This window comes from Ornithorhynchus anatinus, chromosome 2, assembly GCF_004115215.2.
Source record: "Ornithorhynchus anatinus isolate Pmale09 chromosome 2, mOrnAna1.pri.v4, whole genome shotgun sequence".
NCBI lineage: Eukaryota > Metazoa > Chordata > Mammalia > Monotremata > Ornithorhynchidae > Ornithorhynchus > Ornithorhynchus anatinus.
In genome coordinates, this window is record NC_041729.1 from 6,539,627 (window position 1) to 6,560,436 (window position 20,810).

At 51.8% G+C, this 20,810-nt stretch overlaps 2 protein-coding genes across 2 annotated transcripts; one reads left to right on the top strand and one right to left on the bottom strand.

Annotated features, from left to right (window-relative positions):
- The first annotated feature begins 6,032 nt into the window (after positions 1-6,032).
- LOC100079440 (cytochrome c oxidase subunit 6A1, mitochondrial-like) lies at positions 6,033-9,000 on the top strand. Its single transcript, XM_029058276.2, has 3 exons — positions 6,033-6,167; positions 7,767-7,912; positions 8,739-9,000. The coding sequence occupies exons 1-3, from the start codon at positions 6,065-6,067 to the stop codon at positions 8,820-8,822; spliced, it is 333 nt and encodes a 110-aa protein (XP_028914109.1). The 5' UTR covers positions 6,033-6,064; the 3' UTR covers positions 8,823-9,000.
- A 5,508-nt stretch (positions 9,001-14,508) lies between these two features.
- Positions 14,509-18,223, bottom strand: LOC100079520 (TP53-regulated inhibitor of apoptosis 1). The gene is made up of 2 exons (XM_001510418.5): positions 17,979-18,223; positions 14,509-15,482 (listed from the first exon to the last, which is right to left on the bottom strand). The coding sequence occupies exons 1-2, from the start codon at positions 18,123-18,125 to the stop codon at positions 15,393-15,395; spliced, it is 237 nt and encodes a 78-aa protein (XP_001510468.3). The 5' UTR covers positions 18,126-18,223; the 3' UTR covers positions 14,509-15,392.
- Positions 18,224-20,810: the final 2,587 nt, after the last annotated feature.

Below are 20,810 nucleotides of genomic sequence, written 5' to 3' on the forward strand. Positions count from 1 at the left end.
AGAGCCCGGGCTTGAGAGTCGGAGGACGCGGGTTCTAATCCCGGCTCCGCCACTTGTCTGCTGGGTGGCTTTGGGCAAACTTCTCTGGGCCTCGGTTGCCTCATTTGGAAAATGATGAAGAAGACTGTGAGCCCCAAATGGGACCACCTTGTATCTACCCCAGAGCTTAGAACGGTGCTTGGCACCACTGAGCGCTTACCCAATTCCATAATTATTATTATTTATGTCCATATCCCAAATGTATTTCTATTAATGTCTGTCTCCCCCTCTAGACTGTAAACTCACTGTAGGTGGGGATTATGTCTTTTACATCGGACTCTCCCAAACGGTTAGTACAGTGCTCTGCACACAGTAAGCGCTCAATAAATAGCACTGCCCAGAGCACTGTACTAAGTACTCAGTAGACTCGATCCCGACCCTCAAAAAGCTTACAGCCTAGCAGGAATCCATCAATCAAAAAGTGTCTCTTTTCCTTCAGCTGCTCTGAACTGGGGGAATGAATCTGTGGCTCTGGAAAGCTTGGGTTTCAATCAATCATATTTATTGGATTTGTGATCTTTGGATGTTTTATAGTCACCCCAGCCCCACAGCATTTATATACATATCTTTAAATTATACTTCATAAATTATTTTAGAAATTATTTTATAATTTTATAAATTATAAATTTATTCACCTTACTGCCTCCCCATTCATTCATTCATTCAATAGTATTTATTGAGCGCTTACTATGTGCGGAGCACTGTACTAAGCGCTTGGAATGAACAAGTCGGCAACAGATAGAGACAGTCCCTGCCGTTTGACGGGCTTACGGTCTAATCGGGGGAGACAATCTAGACTGTAATAGACCCCATCTAGACTGTAATAATAATGTTGGGATTTGTTAAGCACTTACTATGTGCAGAGCACTGTTCTAAGCGCTGGGGGAGATGCAGGGGAATCAGGTTGTCTCACATGAGGCTCACAGTCTTCATCCCCATTTTCCAGAGGAGGTAACTGAGGCACAAAGAAGTGAAGTGACTTACCCACAGTCACACAGCTAAGTGGCAGAGTGGGATTTGAACCCATGACCTCTGACTCCCAAGCCCAGACTCCTTCCACTGAGCCACGCTGCTTCTCTGTACTGTATAGATATACTGTATCTATACAGATACAGATATACTGTACTCTTCTCATGGGCAGAGAAAATGTCTGCTAAAGATGATGGTGGTATTTGTTACGCGCTTACTATGCGCCAAGCACTGATCCAAGCGCTGGGGTAGGTACAAGGTTATCAGGTTGTCCCACGGGAGGCTCACAGTCTATCTCCCCAGCACTTAGTACAGTGCTCCGCACAAAGTAAGTGCTCAGTAAATACCATTGATTGAGTATTGCGTGGCTCAGTGTCAAGAGCCCAGGCTTGGGAGTCAGAGGTCATGGGTTCTAATCCCGGCTCCGCCGCTTGTCAGCTGTGTGACTTTGGGCGAGTCATTTCACTTCTCTGGGCCTCAGTGACCTCATCTATTAAATGGGGATTAAGACTGTGAGCCCCACGGGGGACAACCTCATCACCTTGTATCCCCCCAGCACTTAGAACAGTGCTTTGCACATAGGAAGCGCTTAACAAATACCGTCATTATTATTATTATTGATTGAACACTTAACCGTTGCAGAGCACTGTATGAAGCACTTGAAAGTACAGTATAACCACATACCAGAGTTAGTAAGACACGTTCTTTGCCCACAGTGAGCAAGATTAAATGGGGATTAAATCCTACTCCCCCCAATTTAGATTTTGAGCCCCTTGTGGGACAGGGACTCTGTCCAACCTGATGATCGTCTAACCCAGTGCTTGGCACACAGTAAGGGCTTAATAAAAAACAAAATTATTATGACTACAACAGAGTCAGTAGACATTTCCTCCCCACAGGGAGTTAGATCTTACTTCTGCAGCACTGTGTGCGTATCCTTAGACTCTGCCATTTCCCCCCACCTATAATTTATTTTAATGTCACCCTCCCCGACTAGACAGACTGTAAGCTCCCCTTATATGGTACTCTACCAACTCTATTGCTCTGTATTCTCCCAAAGGCTTAGCTCAGGGCTATGCACACAGCGCTCGATAAATACTACCGATCGATCGATAAAAATCCATGGGCCTGGGGCTTAATGGGGCTTCATCGACCTGCAGATCCATAACTGGAACTCACGTTGTCTTTGAAATTCAGTCTGCGCTAGTCTGGAGGGCAGAGAGCCTATTTTCAGGATGTCGCTCTTTGAACCGCCAAATCCCAAATTATACACTTGTATTGTAATAATAATAATAATGTTGGTATTTGTTAAGCGCTTACTATGTGCCGAGCACTGTTCTAAGCGCTGGGGTAGACATAGGGGAATCAGGTTGTCCCAGGTGGGGCTCACAGTCTTAATCCCCATTTTACAGATGAGGGAACTGAGGCACAGAGAAGTTAAGTGACTTGCCCACAGTCACACAGCCGACAAGTGGCAGAGCTGGGATTCGAACTCATGAGCCCTGACTCCAAAGCCCGTGCTCTTTCCACTGAGCCACGCTGCTGCTTCTCCCAAGTGCTTAGTACAGTGGAAGTGCTCAATAAATGCCATCGGATGATTGACTGATAATAGTAGTGATAATATTGAGTGGCCACTGGATGCAAAGCACTGAACTAAGCCCACCTACTTTTTTATGTTATTTCTGCTTGTCTACAATTCATTCATCCAGTTGTATTTATGGAGCACTTACTGTGTGCAGAGCACTGTATCAAGTGCTTGGGAGAGTACGATATAACAGACACATTCCCTGCCCACAACAAGTTTACAGTCTAGAGGGGGAGGCGGACATTAATAGAAATAAATGACAGATCTGTACATACGTACTGTGGGGCTGGGAAGAGGGAGATGAATAATAATAATAATAATAATAATGTTGGTATTTGTTAAGCACTGACTTTGTGCAGAGCACTGTTCTAAGCACTGGGGTAGATACAGGGTAATCAGGTTGTCCCACGTGAGGCTCACAGTTAATCCCCATTTTAGAGATGAGGAAACTGAGGCACTGAGAAGTGAAGTGACGCCCACGGTCACACAGCTGACAAGTGGCAGAGCCAGGATTTGAACCCAACACCTCGGACTCCCAAGCCCAGGCTCTTTCCACTGTAAAGGGAGCCAGTCAGGGGGACGCAGAAGGGAGTGGGGGAAGAAGAGAGGAGAGTTTAGTCAGGGAAGGCCTCTTGGAGGAGACGGGCCTTCAGTTAGGCTTTGAAGAGGGGGAGAGTCATTGTCTTCTGTGTGACCTTGGGCAAGTCACTTCAATCATCCAATCGTATTTATTAGGCACTTGTTGTGTGCAGAGCACTGTACTAAGCATTTGGGAAAGTACACTACAGGAATAGAGTGACAGTCTCTGCCCACGACGAGCTCACAGTCCACAGGAGGGAGGGGGAAGCGAGAGAGACAGACATCAATACAAATAATAGAAATAAATAAAATGACAGATATGTACGTAAGTGCTGTGGGGCGGGGAGAGGGGGGAAGAGCAAAGGGAGCGAGTCAGGGCGACGCAGAAGGGAGGGGGAGATGAGGAAAAGCGGGGCTTAGTCTGGGAAGGCCTCTTGGAGGAGATGGGCCTTAACTTCTCTGTGCTTCAATGACCTCAGAGTTAAGACCGTACTATGCACCAGGCACAACGTGTGGGAGTAGATACAGAGAAGCAGCGTGGCTCAGTGGAAAGAGCACGGGCTTTGGAGTCAGGGCTCATGAGTTCGAATCCCAGCTCTGCCACTTGTCAGCTGTGTGACTTTGGGCGAGTCACTTAACTTCTCGGTGCCTCAGTTACCTCATCTGTAAAATGGGGATTAAGACTGTGAGCCCCACGTGGGACAACCTGATTCCCCTGTGTCTACCCCAGCGCTTAGAACAGTGCTCCGCACATAGTAAACGCTTAACAAATACCAACATTATTATTATTATACAAAGTCATCAGGTTGGCCACACTCCATGTGCCACATGGGGCTCCCAGGCTTCATCCCCATTTTACAGATGAGGTCACCGAAGCACAGAGGAGTTGACTTGCCCAAGGTCACCCAGCAGACAAGTGTCGGAGCGTGGCCTAGCCGATAGAGCCTGGGCTTGGGAGTCAGAAGGTCATGGGTTCTAATTCCGGATCCACCTCTTGTCTGCTGGGTGACCTCGGGCAAGTCACTTGGCTTCTCCGGGCCTCAGATCCCTCCTCTGCAAAATGGGGATTAAGACTGGGAGCCCCGTGTGGGACAGGGAAAGGGTCCCACCCGATTTGCTTGTATCCACCCCAGCGTTTAGAACAGTCCCTGGCACATTCATTCATTCAATTGTAGGTACTGAGCACTTACTGTGTGCCGAGCACTGTACTAAGCGCTTGGAAAGTGCAATTGGGCAACAGATAGAGACTATCTCTACCCAACAACGGGCTCACAGTCTAGAAGGGGGAAACAGACAACAAAACAAAACAAGTACACAGGCATCAATAGTGTCAAAATAAATAGAACCATAGCTAAATGCACATTATTAATAAATAGAGCAATAAATATGTAAAAATATACACAAGGTGCTCTGGGGAGGGGAAAAGGGTAGAGCAGAGGGAGGGAATAGGGACAATGGAGGGGGAGGAGGAGCAGAGATGCATAACAAATACCTTTACTAGTTACTAATAGTTATTAACAACTGATTATTTTGTTATTAATAACAAATAGCACAAAAATAAAATCCTATTTATCTAATTTTGATGCTGTTGATACCTGCCTACTAGTTTTGTTGTTTGTCTCCCCCCCACTTCTAGACTGTGAGCCCATCGTTGGGTAGGGATTGTCTCTGTTGCCGAATTGGACTTTCCAAGCGTGCTTAGTCTAGTGCTCTGCACACTGTAGGAGCTCAGTAAATACGACTGAATGAAGGAATGAAAATATAAAAGTCGCTCCAGCAGGAAGCAGTCTGGGCTGGGCAGTCAGAGGTCATGCGTTCGAATCCCCGCTCTGCCGCTTGTCAGCTGGGTGACTTTGGACAAGTCACTTCTCTTCTCTGGGTCTCAGTGACCTCATCTGGAAAATGGGGATAAAGTCTGTGAGCCCCACGGGAGACAATTTGATGACCTTCTATCCCCCTTGGCGCTTAGAACAGTGCTTTGTACATAGTAAGTGCTTAATAAATACCATCGTTATTATAATTATTGAGAAGCAGCGTGGCTCAGTGGAAAAGTGCCTGGGCTTGGGAGTCAGAGGTCACGGTTTCTAATGCCAACTCCGTGTGCCTTTGGGCCAGTCGCTTCACTTCTCTGTGCCTCAGTTACCTCATCTGAAAAATGGGGATAAATAATGTTGGTATTTGTTAAACGCTTACTATGTGCAGAGGACTGTTCTAAGCGCTGGGGTAGACACAGGGTCATCAGGTGGTCCCACGTGGGGCTCCCAGTCTTCATCCCCATTTGACAGATGAGGTCACTGAGGCCCAGAGAAGTGAAGTGACTTGCCCAAGGTCACCCAGCTGACAAGTGGCAGTCAGGATTCGAACCCATGACCTCTGACTCCCCCAGCCCGGGCTCTGGCCACGGAGCCACGCTGCTTCTCTAAAGACTGTGAGCTCCACGTGGGACCACCTTGATGACCTTAGAACAGCGCTTAGTACATAGTGAGCGCTTAACAAATAGCATCATCACTATTACTATTAGAGGCCCAGAACCCGCCCCTTCACGTGAGCAGCAAGGGGAAAAGTCTGGCGCATGCGCCGTAACAGCAGAGTCGTCAGCGGCCCCCTCCCAGCCCCTGCGCATGCGCAAGTGCCCGCCGGACACCCACCCCCCCCCCCCAGAGGAGGGAAGCCAGTGCGCATGTCCCAGGGGCAGGGAAGCCAATGCGCGTGTCCCAACTCGTCAGGGGCGGCCGCGCCCCGGGGGGGGGGGGGGGGGGAAGCCCGTGCGCATGTCCCGGGGGAGGGAAGTCAGTGCGCATGCCCGGGGAACGGCCCAATCGGAAGCCTCGGCCGGCGGGGCCCCGTCTCGTCACTTCCGCTTCCGGCCGCCCTCCTTAGCAGGAAGCCAAGATGGCGGCGGCGCTGTGCGGGCGGGGGTCGGTCCTGCTGGGCCGGGCCCGGGGCCCGCTGGGCCGCACCATGGCGAGCGGGGCCCACGGCGCCGACGGCTCAGGTACGGGGGCGGGGGGCGGGGCGGCCTCGCCTTCGCGGGACGCGGACAATCACCCCGTGACCTTGCCGGGGGGGAGGGAGGGGGGCCTTCGCTAGGCGTTTACTACGCGCCCGCTACTGCACTGAGCGCCGGGGCGCCAGCACCCAGGGCGGGCTGACCATGAGGGGGGAGGGGGGCGCGTAGTAAGCGCTTCCCGTGTGCCGTGCGTCTCCCCCAGCGCTTACAGCAGTGCTCGGCGCCTAGTAAGCGCTCAGCACAGTATCATCGTAATACCTAAGCACTGTCCTAAGCGCTGGGGGCGGTGCAAGGTCATCAGGTTGCCTCCCCTCCCCCCCCGTGGGGCGCACCGTCCTCACCCCCCCCATTTCCCAGAGAAGCGCAGTGACCCGCCCCAGGTCACGCGGCCGACCCGGTGGCGGGATTCGAACCCACCACCTCCCCCCTCCCCAGGTCTTGCCACCGAGCCCTCACGGCCTCCGCCGGGGCCGCATCGCATCTTCCAAGCGCTTCGTCCAGCGCTTTGCACGTAGTGAGCGCTCGATAAATACCGTCGAGCGAATCTTACGGGGGGGGAGACGAGACGGGGAGACTGAGGCCCAGAGGAGCGCGCCTTGCGGGCGGAGGATATCCCTGTTTGTGTGCTGTCCCGAGCGCTTAGTGCAGGGCTTTGCACGCAGAGCTTCACTAGGCGCGACCGGCCCAAGGTCATAGAGCGGACAAGCTCCCGAGCGCTTAGTCCGGGGCCCTGCCCGCCGGCACAGCGCCGTCAATACGATTGAGTGAACGAGGCGACTCAGCCAAGGTCACACAGACCAGTGGCGGCGACGGGATTAGAACCCACGACCCGCCGACGCCCAGGTTCGGGCTCCAGCCACAGCGCCCTGCTGCTGGGAAGGCTCCGGGTGGTCAGCCCTCCCTTTCCTCCAAGCCCTAATATATGTGTGTAGGTGCGTATATACACATATATAATGTGTGTGTCCTTTAATTTATTTATATTAATGCCTGTCGTTCCCCCACCCCGCCCCCCAGACTGAGCTCTTGGGCAGGGATTGTCTCTCTTTATTGCTGTATTACACTTTCCCAAACACTACAGTCCCTGCACACAGTAAGCGCTCAGTAAATATGATTGAATTGGAGCCCTCACAGTGGGCTGGCATCCCTCCCTGCACTACATTGTATTTAGGGTAATACACTCAAGTGTATTACACTTTCCCCGACGCTTACTACAGTCCCTGCACACAGTAAGCGCTCCGTAAATATGATTGGATTGAATGGGAGCCCTCACAGTGGGCTGGTATCCCTCCCTGCACTACAGTGTATTTAGTGTGATACACTAAAGTGTATTACACTTTCCCCGACGCTAACTACAGTCCCCGCACACAGTAAGCGCTCAGTAAATATGACTGGATTGAATGGGAGCCCTCCGAGTGGGCTGCCATTCCTCCCTGCCCCGGGGAGGGGAGTCCAGGGCGTCGATCACCCGGCCCCGTGTAGTCTCGCGGTGCCTTTGACCTCCGGACAGCCCCCCCTTCTTTCTGCTGACCCCCAAAAGGCCCTTCCTCTCCCCACCCCGCCTCAGTCTCCGCCCCTTCTCTGCAGCTCGCATGTGGAAGCTGCTCACGTATTTCGTCGCTCTCCCCGGGGTGGGGATCAGTATGCTGAATGCCTACCTGAAGGAGCAGCAGCACAGCGGGCACGAGAGGCCAGAGTTTATCCCCTACACCCATCTCCGCATCCGATCCAAGGTAAGGACCCCTCCCTACCCCGACAGCTTTGAGGTGAGCGCGGCCAAGAGAGGAGGTGGGATTGGCCAAGGGGAAATTCAGAATCTGCCTAATGCCCATTAATAATTGTAGTATTTGCTAAGCGCTTACTACGTGCCCAGCGCTGAGGTAGATGCAAGGTAATGCAGCCCCTGTCCCAAATAGAGCTCACGGTCTTAATCTCCGTTTTACAGATGAGGGGACTGAGGCACAGAGAAGCGAAGCGACTTGCCCAAGGTCACACAGCAGAGCAGGGGCCGGGGTGGAGGGGATTAGAACCCAGGTCCTTCTGACTCGCAGGCCCGTGCTCTCTCCACTGAGCCACGCTGCTTGGGTCTGGCCCTCTTGGGGACCGAGAAACACTCTCCTAACCCCAGGATACTTGAGCGTATCTAAAATGGTGAATAAAAGTGCCATTAATGGGGGCATTGGCTGCCTTCCTACTAAATTCTTGTGATAGAGCTCCCAACTTGTCTGCCTGGCAGTGGCAATAATTTACAGTAGCCGACTGTGGGTCAGCAGACGTCAGGGGTGTAAAGGAGACCCCGGGATTATTTAGTCCATCTACTTGAAAATGAAATCGATCGGTCTAAAGCGCAAAGACTTTTGTCGTTCACACCGGGGAGAAAAGCCAGTGCTTTTCTTGGCCTAGGAAGGTGCTCCTTTGTGTAGGTGACCCTGGGGCCAGTAGTCCAAACTGAAGGTTTCTCTCCAAAATCAGAATCTAACAGGCCTGAGTGACTTTGTCCCCGCCCACCGCACCCGTCTTTTGGAAGTTGAGATTCCAGATTGTGTCTTCCCTCCACAGCCCTTCCCGTGGGGAGATGGTAACCATACCCTCTTCCACAACCCTCATGTTAATCCTCTCCCAACTGGCTACGAGGATGAATAAAAACTTGGACCATCACCACGACCCCACGGACCACAGTGGTGTCTCGGACCATCGCTCTCCACCTGGACCAGAAGACTGTACGGGACCTTTACTTGGACCTAAAATGCTGAAAAATGCTATTCTCTGTTCTCCTTTGTGTGTGTGGCCGAGGTGGCCTAAATAAATCACTCTTACCATGGTGTGTGGTACGGTGTGTTGCAATTTAGGAAGCTCTTTTGGTGCCCAGTATCTGTTAAGCGCTTGCTATGTGCCAGACACTGAAGTAGATATGAGCTCATCGGGTTGGACCCAGTCCGTGTCCCACACAGGGCTCACGGTCCTAGTGCCCATTTGACAGATGAGGTCACTGAGGCACAGAGAAGTTAAATGACTTGCCCCGGGGTCATTTATTCTGTCGTATTTCTCAAGCGCTTAGTGTGTGCAGAGCACTGTACTAAGCACTTGGGAAGATCGCCCAGCAGACGAATGGCAGAGCCGCGATCGGAACCCGGGTCCTTCGGTCTCCCTGTCCCTTGCTCTAGCCTGTCTTTAAGCAGGGAGAAACTTGGAGATATCCTCTGGTGCTTCCAAGTTCATCTTGGGCAGCACCGCGGGGATGCTCCCAACAGGAACAAGTTCCAAGAGAAGCCTTTTTCACTGACCCCGGGAAACTGCATTGCTGTTTGAGGCCATTAGCCCATCCACTATTTGGTCTCTGACCACGGTAACGGAATGCTTAACATCCTTTGTAATGGTTAATGGAAGCCCATCCGATGTCCCCAACCTTCCTCTAGTAATCCAATATAATCAGCGTGATTGCAGAATTCGGTGCTCGCTGTGTACCCTGGTCTCCGTCTCAGCAGAGACTTTCCTTTGATCAGTTGTCCTGTGAACCATCTCACCTTTTGTGTTTAATCATATTTATTGAGTGCTTACTGTGTGCAGAGCACTGTACTAAGTGCTTGGGGGAGTACAACACACACTTAGACACATTCCCTGCCCACAACGAGCTTCCAGTCCAGAGGGGAACAAAGACATTAATATAAATTCTTCCAAGTGGGAAGGAGAGGCTACTAAGATTAGAAGTCTCTCTTAAGTTTGTAAATCGCTTTTTCATCTGCAGAAGGTCTTTTAACTACTGAATTCTGTCCTCACCATCCACTTTACAGATGGGATAACTGAGGTTCAAGATGATTTAAATCTAAGGTCACCAAACTGATCGGTGGCAGAACGGGAACAAGTCGATCAATCGACTATATTTATTGAGTGCTTACTGTGGGCACTGCACTGTCCTAGGTACTTGGGAAGGTACAGTCTAACAATATAAGAGATGTGTTCCTTGCCCACAGTGAGCTTCCAGTCTCCCAACCCTGCCTTCTCCGGAAGGCCTTGCAGCACAAAATACCCAATTAACATTATGAGTGAACTGACGGAAGCCAGTGAATTTCTGGTCACGAGTTCAAATGGGTCTGATACTCTTAAAATGAGATTTTCTTTGTCCAATACGATGAGGGGCTTTAACTGTTTACTGGGTACTAGGCCCTAGAGTAGCTTCAAGATAATCAGATTGGACATCGTCCAATCATGGGACCCACGGTCTAAGACAAAGGACAAGTATTTTATTCCCCATTTAGAGAAGAGGGAACTGAGGCCCAGAGAAGTTGTGACTTGCCCAAAATACAGCAGGCAAGTAAGTGGCAAAGCTGGGACTAGAACCCAGGTCTCCTGGCTCCCACATTCTTTCCTCTGGGACAGGCTGCCTTCATTTCCCGTCCAAGTTTTCGGATTTTAGGGGTCGAGAGGGTGAATGGAGAAGCAGCCACTCGATCGACGTGAAAATAATAATAATGTTGGTATTTGTTAAGCACTTACTATGTGCCGAGCACTGTTCTAAGCGCTGGGGTAGACATAGGGGAATCAGGTTGTCCCACGTGGGGCTCACAGTCTTAATCCCCATTTTACAGATGAGGGAACTGAGGCACAGAGAAGTTAAGTGACTCGCCCACAGTCACACAGCCGACAAGTGGCAGAGCTGGGATTCGAACTCATGAGCCCTGACTCCAAAGCCCATGCTCTTTCCACTGAGCCACGCTGCTTCTCCAGCAGACAAATAAGACATGTCTGCTCTCCCTGGAGCAACAAAGGCTGGTCAGGAAGAAACGGGGGACACTTTGGAAGGAAGAAGATAAATATGGCGAATACGGGGAGGTAAAGGAATATGATGCAACAAAGTGTAAATTGATGGTAAACCTCCCTCTAACAGTTGTTTAAGGTTAAACAGCTCGAGATCCCCAAAGATCCCACACAACTTTCCAGCACTCTCCGCTCTGGGCGATATTCTGGTGTGAATTCTCACTGAATCTCAACCTCGCCTTTAGGATGAGCTTGGTCACTTGGCTTCTGAGCTACGGTGAGTGTTTTACTTCTTACCTGGTCTTTACTGGGAATTAAAACAATGCTGGCTGTAAACTGCACCTTCCCAAGTCCTTAGTACAGTCCTCTTCACGCTGTAGGAGTTCAATAAATGCCATCGGTCGATTAAAAGAGAATCTGCAAGAAACAATAAGAATTTCTGATAGGAACTGCTTTGATCAGACCGAAGAGCGTTTTCCTGCTTACGACATATTTAACCAGGTAGGAAAGAGTCAAAGCGGTGACTTCAGAGGTCCAGAAGTGAAGCTGTCAATGAGGCCGAAACATCCCAGCCGAGGCCTAGTCCTTACCCACTGAAGTTTCCATAGCACCGCTACCAGCTCTGGGGGAGGAAATGTTATTTAAAAAGGATACCACTGGGACAGTTGGGTAGGAGCTTGTTTCTAGTGTGAGAAACACCATTACCAAATATTTGCATTTATCATATTGCAGCTTTACCCACCGCCACCTGTTTCTGTCCCGGGAGGCCTCATTTCAAACCCACACTTCAGGCCGGTCCCAGTTAAATCCCGTTTATTTTTCCGATCCCAGAGAAGGTTCCCTGCCTCCAAAGTTTTCATGGGGTGCGCTGAAAACGCCAGAGAGTGCATGTGTTTTCTGCATTGAGATTTCTTGAAAAGATCCATCAATTTTTCACCTTCTCATCCAACAACGCCATCTTACATCCTCCATTTCAGTCCTCCGCACCATCTAAGCACCACAGTATTCCTAACCCGCCCTCCTACAGCGCGTCCGTAACAGAGCTTTATACACTTACATCCTCTCTGTAATTTATTTCCGTCGGTCTTGCCTGCTACAGCATAAACTTCTTGAATGCAGGGATCGTTCTTCCTAAATCTACTGTCCTCTCCCAAAAGTACCGGGCTTGATCCGATCGCTTCTACCCCGGTGTTTAGCGTAGTGTTTGGCACATAGCCATCATAATGAAGTTCCAAGCACATAGGACAGGGCTCCACCCACAAGAGCTCACTGACTGATTGAATGCAACGCTCAGTTAACGCTCGGCTGTATTCGTTCAGTCATGCAAACGTATTTTTTGCGCGCTTACTGTGTGCAGAGCACTGGACTGCGTGCTTGGGAGAGGACAAGACAACAATAAATAGACACATTCTCTGCCCCCCAACAACCTTACAGTCTAGAGGGATTCTTCTAGATCCAGAAAGAGTCAACTATTTATTTCACTCCTGAAGGGGCCTAACACACATTTGCTCAGCTTCTGGGGTGGGACAAAATAATTCAACATCATCATCATCATAATTACGGTATTTTTTTAAGCGCTGGGGTGGATACGAGCAAATTGGGTTGAACACGGTCCCTGACCCCCGAGGGGTTCACAGTCCTCACCCCTATTTTACAGATGAGGGAACTGAGGCAGAGAGAAGTGAAGTGGCTTGCCCAAGGCCTCGCAGCGGACATGGGGCAGAGCTGGAATTAGAACCCGTGACCTTCTGACTCCCGAACCCGGGCTCTTTCCACTCAGCCATGCTGCTCTTCCTGTTTGTGTCATTTCAGGGACCGTGATCAGCATGAATAGTAATCAAATACTTAATCCAATAGATGTCAGCAACATGCTGCAATTTATTAATAATAATAATCATGGTATTTGTTAAGCACATACTATGTGCCACACTGAACACAGCTATTAAACTAACCTCTTCTCTCCCATCCTGTTCCCTTGACTCCACTAATTCGATGATATCACTGATATATCATTTGCTACTTCTGGAGTTCATTCACTCAGTCGTATTACTTGAGCGCTTCCTGTGTGCACAGCGCTGTGCTAAGCGCTTGGGAGAGGACAATACACAGACACATTCCCTGCCCACAGTGAGCGTAGAGTCTAGTTGAAAAGCTGTTTGCTTTGATTACAAAGAGTTACTCGTTAAAGCTATACGCCTCATTTGAGAAGCAGCGTGGTTCAGTGGAAAGAGCCCGGGCTTGGGAGTCAGGTCGTGGGTTCTAATCCTGCCTCCGCCACTCATCAGCTGTGTGACTCTGGGCAAGTCACTTCACTTCTCTGGGCCTCAGTTCCCTCATCTGGAAAATGGGGATTAAGACTGAGCCCCACATGTGACAACCTGATCACCTTGAATTTACCCCAGTGAGTCCTCGGACATTTCCCTTCGTAAGGGGTCTAAACCAGCCAGATTCCTGAGCAATTTAGACTGGCCAGACTCCCAAGGAATTAGGCGTGGTGGGTTCTAGCCAGTGGTCAACTTGGCAACTTCCCGGCTCACCCTACGGCCCCCGACCCCACAGCACTTAAACACGGAACCTTATACCCCGCTCCTTTCCCCATCTGTAATCTATTTTACTATCTGCCTCCTCCTCTACGGCTTAACCCCCTCCCCTCAGGGCAAGGATTACATCGATATCTCAACCGCACTGTACTCTCCCAAGGGCTCAGTACAGTGCTCGTCTCCCCCCTAGACTGTAAGCCCATTACACGCAGAGAACGTGTCCGCTAATTCTGTTACACCGAACTCTCCCAAGCGCTTCCAACAGTGCTCTGCACATTGTGAGCGCTCAGTAAGTACCACCGATCGACTATCGCACACAGGGCGTGCTCGACAAATACCGCTGATTGGCCTCCAAGAACAGAGGCCCCGGGGGTTGTGGGGTATTTCCGTTCGGAGCCGCCACGGGCGTTTCTAGAGTCCAACACTGCTCCCTCTTCCCCTTCTTTCTTTCCCCCCAGCTCCTCTCATTTTTTAAGTGTTTCCCCTTTGCCGAGCAGTGATATACAAAGATATTCGGATCAGTCAGTCCCTGTTCCCCGCCCCGTCATGGGATGTGTGATCGAAAAGGGAGGGGTCGAGGGGAGGAAACTGAGGCACAGAGCAGTTAAGCGACCTGGCAGAGCTGGACCCGGAATCTCTGTCCCCGCTCTTTGCCGTAGGCCATCCTGTCTCCCGCTGTTGGCCCGATGTCACTTACCAAGAGGATTCAGCGACCCGCGCGGCAAAGTAATCGCCGACCCCCTCGACTAAAAGCCGCCCTCGGTTGTTCTTAGACAAATTCACGAGGGGATATGCTACGGGAGAGAGTAGGGGGTGGGGGGCCAGTCGGGAAACCCTGCCATGGAAATAAATACATCCACGTGCTAAACCCAGCTCTACTACTGCTCTCGGGCTAGTGGTTCTTTCATCTTTCTCTGCCTTACTTAGAAAAGGGGGCCGTAATACTCCCTCCTACGTTTCGCTCAAGGACACGGTAGGGACCGCCTCGTCCGCCGAGTGCTCTGAGATCCTCCGAAAAGTCACCGACGAGAAACCAACAGCATCACCATTTATTCCATCTCCACGATTATAGAAGCAATAGGTCGTGACGGCCTGACAGGCCAGGCCGAGCAACCATCCCACCTCTTCTCTCTAATGCAGCGATACGAGACTCGTCCCACGACGGGTAAGGAATTCAAATCTAAATCCTTCCTCCTCGACCGACTGTAGCCAAGTTTTGGGGAGGCGCACAAGGCATCTTAATTCCAGTCCTCGGAACGAGACGACGTCAACTTCGGGCGGCCAGTGATTGCTGAGATTTTCTTGCACGGCTTCCAATCCTTCCGGGTCCGCATTCGTGGACGGTTCCTGAAAAGACGGGCGGCTCTCTTCCTTGAAGGCTGGGCCCTTTTTGACCGAGGCGGATCTTCGGCAGCAATAAACGGTATTCGGATCGATCGCTACGTTAAAATAAAAGCTGCGGCGTCCGAGGGCTGACACCGGGCCGTTACCTAAGGTCTGCTACCAGCTGCGGCCCAGAAAAATGGCCCTAGTGAGCCTCCCGTGAAATCCAATACTTAGGGACTCAAAGTCAAGTATCATCATCATTTATAAATAAACCGCTTTAGAAACCGATCGTAGACCAGATACCGTCATAATCTCCGGAGGTATTCTCCCCCGAGGTGCATAATCTAACACTCATTTGGTTCATAAGCTTTTTGATAAGATGCCTAACTACCCAAAGGTGTCGTACGAAAACAGATGCTAAAACGTCCCATGACCTTTTAGCCTGCAAGAAAGAAACGGCGCGGCGGTGGAACTAAAACCCTCATTTGGCAAAATAATGTCACATCAAATCACTCGCCACCTTCATCATTCCCATCAAGAGAAACCGGCCGCCTGATTTTGAAGTCCCAGAACGTTATCGTGCAGATTCTTGTCAAGGTAAAGAGGAGCTTTCCGATTTTTCTTTACTGTGGCCCATGAACTCCAGGCCTTCAATGGGAATCTCTTTCTCCTTTATTGCTTTCTGAGGGAGGAGGAAATACATTTTAACCAAGAGGCATGATGTTGAAACCCCGTCCTCAACGTGACGACGCAAAAGCATTGTCCAAACCACGTTTCCAAATAAGCCCCTGATCCCACAAGTTTGAAATTCACCCCCCTCCCGGCCCCACAGCACCCAAGTACATATCTGTAATTTAGATTAATGTCGGTCTCGCCTTCTAGACTGTGACCTCGTTGGGGGCAGGGAATGTGATTGTTAAATTGTTCTACTGTCCTCTCCCAAGGGCTCAGTACAGTGCTCCGCCGACAGCAGCGCTCAATAAATACAATCGACTGTTAGCATCTGTCTCCTCCTCTAAGCCCGTCATTGGGCAGGGATTGTCTCTATCTGTTGCCAAATTGTATATTCCAAGCGCTTAGTACAGTGCTCTGCGCATAGTAGGCGCTTGAATGAATTGATAAACTGTAAGCTCACTGTGGGCAGGGAACACGTCTACCAATTCGGTTGTGCTGTACTCTCCCGAGCGCTCAGTACAGTGTACTCCTTAGTAAGCACTCAATAAATACCCCTGACTGACGAATAACCAGGACACCAGAGAATGAAACGCAAGCACTTGGAAACGTCAGAAAGTAGGGGAGGCGAGGGGGAGACGGGCGGGAGTCCCAGAATGAAATACATCTTCTGCACCTTCTTAAGCTCCCTGAATTCAGAACTATCTGATAAGAATAGTTCCCAAAGGACAACACGGTCCTATACAAAAGGGAGTTAATCAATTAATCGTATTTATTGGGCCCTTACTGCGTGCAGAGCACAGTCCCATATGCCCCCGCCCCCCAGCACTTAGAACAGTGCTTGGCACATAGTCAGTGCTTAACAAATACCATTATTATTATTACTGAAAATGGTTTTGATGAAACCCTGAGCTTCAGCGGTACTGAGAGGGAAGGCTGCAGCGAGAGCTCTCCCCGTCCTCCCCTGGGGTCGGGAAGAGAGGAGGAGAAAGAGAGGAAGAGAAGGATGAAGAAGGAGCACGGCGTGATGGATAAAAACCCGGGCCTGGGAGTCAGAAGGTCACGGATTCTAATCCCGGCTCCGTCCCTCGTCGGCTGCGTGACCTTGGCCAAGTCTGAAGCTCAAACCAAAAAAAAATGTTATATGGGTGAAAGTCTGATTTGGGGAAATTTATGCAGTGGAGAAAGCCCGGGCTTGGGAGTCAGAGGTCATGGGTTCGAATCCCAGCTCTGCCACTTGTCAGCTGTGTGACTGTGGGCAAGTCACGTCACTTCTCTGGGCCTCAGTTCCCTCCTCTGGAAAATGGGGATGAAGACTGGGAGCCTCACAGGGGACAACCCGATGACCCTGGATCTCCCCCAGTGCTGAGTACAGTGCTCTGCACATAGTAAGCGCTTAACAAATACCAACATTGTTATTTCACTTCTCCAGGCCTCAGTTGTATAATGGAGAGCTTAAGACTGTGAGCTCCCTGTGGGACGTCTCCACCCGGATGTCTGCCCGTCACCTAAAACTCAACATGAGCAAGACTGAGCTCCTCATCTTCCCTCCCGAGCCCGGTCCTCTCCCTGACTTCCCTATCACCGTGGACGGTACGACCGTCCTTCCCGTCTCTCGGGCCCGCGACCTCGGTGTCATCCTCGCCTCGGCTCTCTGGTTCGCCCCACACATCCGACCAAACCGTGCACCTTTGTCTCTATTATTTATTCCTCTATTTTATTAATGGGGTGTCTATATCTTCAAAGACACTTCTTGCTCTTGTTTTTTTTTTTTTTGGTCTTTAAAACATTTAAAGAGATTGTATTTTTACGTTCTGAAGCTCAAACCCCCCCAAAATGTTATATGGCTGAAGGTCCGATTTGGGGAAATTTATGCAGTGGCAAGAGGCCGGGCTGGGGCGTCAGAGGTCATGGGTTTGAATCCCGGCTCTGCCCCTTGGCAGCTGTGGGACCGTGGGCAAGTCACGTCACTTCTCGGGGCCTCAGTGACCTCGTCTGGAAAATGGGGATGAAGACTGGGAGCCTGTGGGACAACTTAATGACCCTGTATCTCCCCCAGCGCTTAAAACAGTGCTCTGCACGGGGTAAGCGCTTAACAAATACCAACATTATTATGATTAAAATGGGGATAAAGACTGTGAGGCTCACGTGATGACCCTGCGTCTCCCCCAGCGCTTAGAGCAGTGCTCTGCACCTAGTAAGCGCTTACCAAATACCAACCTTACTATTATTATTATTGAAATGGAGATGATGACCCTGGATCTCCCCCAGCGCTTAGAGCAGTGCTCTGCACAGAGTAAGCGCTTAACAAAGACCAACATGATTATTCTGTTTGTATTGATGTCGAGGGTATCGCTGGCCGTCTCCCCCCCTTGTCGACTGTGAGTTCTCTCTGCCGTCGACCGGTCCTGTCCCAAGCGTGGAGCGCAGTGCTGCGCGCAGGGTCAGGTGGGTCAGGTGGGTCAGGTGGGGGTGGGGAGGGCGGGGAGGCTGCCCCCGGGCGCACCTGCACGCACTGCTGGTAGCGCTTGAAGAGGTCGAGGCAGGGCTCGGCCGAGCCTTGGCCCTTGAGGAACTTCTCGGCGAACCAGCGGTTGAAGCACTGGTCGTACTCGCGCTTCATGTCGGTGCAGGCCTCGCCCACGCTGTTCATGGCGGCGGACGCGGGCGGAGGCGCTCCGCCGCGAGGGGGCGCTGCGGGGACGGGGTGGCCGACGGACGGCTCGTCCCCGCCGCGGCGCGCGACGATGACGTCAGAGGAGGCGCTGGGCCGAGGGGGGGGGACTGACGGCTCTCCCCGCCGCGGCGCGCGACGATGACGTCAGAGGAGGCGCTCCGCTGGCGTCGCGTAGGCAGGGAGGGTTCGTCCCCGCCGCGGCGCGCGACGATGACGTCAGAGGAGGCGCTCGGCCGAGGGGGGGACTGACGGCTCTCCCCGCCGCGGCGCGCGACGATGACGTAATAAGAGGCGCTCCGCTGGCGTCGCGTAGGCAGGGACGGTTCGTCCCCGCCGCGGCGCGCGACGATGACGTCATAGGAGGCGCTCGGCTGAGGGGGGGACTGACGGCTCTCCCCGCCGCGGCGCGCGCCGATGACGTCAGAGGAGCCGCTCGGCCGAGAGGGGGACTGACGGCTCGTCCCCGCCGCGGCGCGCGCCGATGACGTATAAGAGGCGCTCCGCCGGCGTCGCGTTGGGAGGGACGGCTGGTCCCCGCCGCGGCGCGCGATGATGACGTCAGAGGATGCGCTCGGCGGAGGGGGAGAGTGACGGGTCTCCCCGCGGCCGCGCGCCGATGACGTCAGAGGAGGCGCTCGGCTGGGCTCAACGACTCTCCCAAGAGGCCGCTTATTACTAACTATGATGGTATTGGTGAAGCGCTTACTATATGTGCCGAGCACTGTTCTAAGCGCTGGGGAGGATGCAAGGTCATCCGGTGGCCCCGCGTGGGGCTTCCAGTCTTTATCCCCATTTGACAGATGAGGGAACTGAGGCCCAGAGAAGTGAAGGGACTGGACCAAAGAGGCCGGCAGAAGCAGCGAGGCTCCGTGGAAAGAGCCCGGGTTTAGGAGTCAGAGGTCGTGGGTTCGAATCCCGGCTCTGCCACTTGTCAGCTGTGGGACCGTGGGCAAGTCACTTCACCTCTCTGGGCCTCAGTTCCCTCATCTGTAAAATGGGGACTAACTTTGAGCCTCCCGTGGGACGACCTGATGACCCTTTATCTCCCCCAGCGCTTAGAACAGTGCTCTGCACATAGTAGGTGCTTAACAAATACCAACATTATTATTATTACTTCTTGGGCCTCAGTGAGCTCATCTGGAAAATGGGGATTAAGACTGTGAGCCCCACGTGGGACAATCTGATCACCTTGTATCCCCCCCAGCGTTTAGAACAGTGCTTGGCACATGGTAAGCGCTTCACAAATACCATTATCATCATCATCGCCTGTCAGCTGGGTGGCTTTGGGCAAGTCACTTGACTTCTGGGTGCCTCAGTGACCTCATTTGTAAAATGGGGGAGAAGACCGTGAGCCTCACGTGGGACAACCTGATGACCCTGTATCTCCCCCAGTGCTTAGAACAGTGCTTGGCACCAAGTAAGCGCTTCACACATACCGACATTATGATGATGATGATGATGTCAGAGGAGACGCACCGGTGTGGTCCACGGCTCCACGAGGGGAGCCCCGCTGCGGCACTTGTCGGTGTGGGATGTTGACTCCCTCTCGATTAAAATCAGAGACCGAATCAGGAGCAGAAAGAGTCTTTATGGTTTCTCCTGAAAAAGGGCACCACCTTCGTCGTTCAAGCAGCGTCAGCCAGGAGTGCGTCTGTTGCTGTGCGAAGCAGAGTTTTGTAGCCCTAAATATCTTCCTCCCACCCACTAACCCCTTTCTCCATTGGTTGGATACTTGGGGCCTACAATCTAATCGCGGCGGCTACCACACTTATATCCATATTTGCAGATTAGAGCTATACGGTATTAAGGAGAAGGAAGTATCCGGGACCGCCTAGGCTGAGTGGATCTGGAGAGATGGGGACTTCATCTGAGGGAACTTCATTGTGTGCCATCCCTCACACGTCGATGACGTTAGGAGGAGCGCCCATTATTGGCTTTACCAGCTCTCCATCCCCTGGCCCACGTCCTGCCTCTGGCCTGGAATGCCCTCCCTCCTCACAGCCGCCAATCATTCTCCCCCCTTCCTAAATCCAAGACTCACCTCCTCCAGGAGGCCTTCCCAGACTGAGCCCCCCTTTTCCTCAGCTCCCCCTCCCTCCCTTCCGTGTCGCTTTGACTCGCTCCCTCTACTCTTCTCCCTCTACTCGCTCCCTCGAGAAGCAACGTGGCGCAGTGGAAAGAGCACGGGCTTTGGAGTCAGGGCTCATGAGTTCGAATCCCAGCTCTGCCACTTGTCAGCTGTGTGACTGTGGGCAAGTCACTTAACTTCTCTGTGCCTCAGTTCCCTCATCTGTAAAATGGGGATTAAGACTGTGAGCCCCACGTGGGACAACCTGATTCCCCTGTGTCTACCCCAGCGCTTAGAACAGTGCTCTGCACATAGTAAGCGCTTAACAAATACCAACATTATTATTATTATTATTACTCTTCTCCCCCCCTCCCTGCCCCACAGCCCCTCTATATCGATCCATATCTATATCGATAGATATAGAAGCAGCGTGGCTCAGTGGCAAGAGCCCGGGCTTGGGAGTCAAAGGTCGTGGGTTCTAATCCCGGCTCCTCCACTTACCACCTGTGTGACGTGGGGCAAGTCGATTAGACGGTGAGCCCGTCAATGGGCAGGGATGGTCTCTGTTGCCGATTTGTCCATTCCCAGCGCTT

Coding starts and splice junctions, on each gene's coding strand:
- LOC100079440 (XM_029058276.2), top strand. CDS start 6,065: ATGGCGGCGGCGCTGTGCGGGCGGGGGTCGGTCCTGCTGGGCCGGGCC. Junction 6,168..7,766: donor CCACGGCGCCGACGGCTCAG/GTACGGGGGCGG, acceptor CCTTCTCTGCAG/CTCGCATGTGGAAGCTGCTC. Junction 7,913..8,738: donor ATCTCCGCATCCGATCCAAG/GTAAGGACCCCT, acceptor TTCCCTCCACAG/CCCTTCCCGTGGGGAGATGG.
- LOC100079520 (XM_001510418.5), bottom strand. CDS start 18,125: ATGAACAGCGTGGGCGAGGCCTGCACCGACATGAAGCGCGAGTACGAC. Junction 15,483..17,978: donor GCTACCAGCAGTGCGTGCAG/GTGCGCCCGGGG, acceptor CTCCTCCCTCAG/AAAGCAATAAAGGAGAAAGA.